At 71.2% G+C, this 1,091-nt stretch overlaps 1 protein-coding gene across 1 annotated transcript in view; it reads right to left on the bottom strand.

Moving 5' to 3' along the window:
* The window catches only part of MNEG_15493 (mixed lineage protein kinase), a gene marked incomplete at both ends in the record, with an annotated part of 2,645 nt that overhangs the window by 771 nt on the left and 783 nt on the right, over positions 1-1,091 (bottom strand). The window contains 3 exons of the mRNA XM_014036036.1: positions 13-226; positions 522-588; positions 807-914. Coding sequence (XP_013891490.1) covers positions 13-226; positions 522-588; positions 807-914 — 389 coding nt within the window. The remainder of the gene's footprint in view (positions 1-12; positions 227-521; positions 589-806; positions 915-1,091) is intronic.

Genomic DNA, 1,091 nt, shown 5'->3' on the forward strand with positions numbered 1-1,091 from the left:
CACCCCGCCCACCTAAAGTGCAGCGTGAAACCCCGCCCCGCCGCCGCCGGCGCGCCGCCCGCGCCCGCCACGTTGCTCAGCGTGAACTCCCAGCCGCCCTGCGCCCACTCAGCTGTGGCCTCGCTCAGGTCAAACACGCTGCAGATCGGTACGCCGTCAAACTTTGACCGCGCGCGGCCGGCCTTGTGCAGCGCCAGCTCAGCGTACGACGCGCCCCACTCCACGCCTGGCAATGAGAGCAGCACGCGTGTGTGTATAAGTGACATCACATTCGCAAGCCGGCCGCGGCGCGCGCAGGCGAGGTCCCGCGGCGCCCGGCGGCGCGCAGGCGTCGCCGCGGCGGCCGCCGCGGGCGCGGAGCGCTTGCTGGCGGGGGCGGGGCCGGGGAGCACATGGCCGCATCTTTGGAGCAGTCCAAACGAGGAGCGAGTGCACACAGAGGGGACCGGTGTAGGGTGGGGTGGGTGTAGGGTGTAGGGGACTAGGGTAAATGGGTGTGTGTGGGGGGGGGGGTGGCCCACCTAGCATGTCGATCGCCGGATTGTTCATGTGCAGCACCCGCCACGGGCTCGACGCCGTGTCCACCACCTGCGGGCGGGCGGCGCGATGACGTCACGCACGGTCAGCAGCGACTCCCCCTCTGTCGCGCCGCGCGGGGTTTCATCACATGGGGCCGCGCGGAGTGAGGCGGCCGGCAAGCCGCGCGGCGTGCGCAGCGGTGTTAATCAGGGTGGCGATCTTGAAACAGGGATTTCAAGTGCATGCCGCCTTTCGAGAGCCCCGCGCCCGGAGTCGCGCTGACTCACCAGGTAAGGCGTGTCGTACGCGCCCAGCGGCCGCAGCCGCTGCACCGCCGCGGACACATCGCTCTGGTTTGACAGCTGGCGCGCCCACTTCTGCTCCAGCTGGCGCACCTGTGAGTATTGGGGGGTCGCGGCGGGCACAGGCGGGCGCGGCGCGGGGGGAGGGGCCGGGGGTGTGAGCGCGGAAGGTGTCTGCAGCGGAGGGCCGGCGCCGGCGCGCATTAAAGCAGGCGGGGCGAGGTTTTAAGGCGGGCTCGCATTGGCGGTCTGGTAGGGCCCGCATGCGGC

This window comes from Monoraphidium neglectum (assembly GCF_000611645.1).
Source record: "Monoraphidium neglectum strain SAG 48.87 unplaced genomic scaffold scaffold05379, whole genome shotgun sequence".
NCBI classification, from domain to species: domain Eukaryota; kingdom Viridiplantae; phylum Chlorophyta; class Chlorophyceae; order Sphaeropleales; family Selenastraceae; genus Monoraphidium; species Monoraphidium neglectum.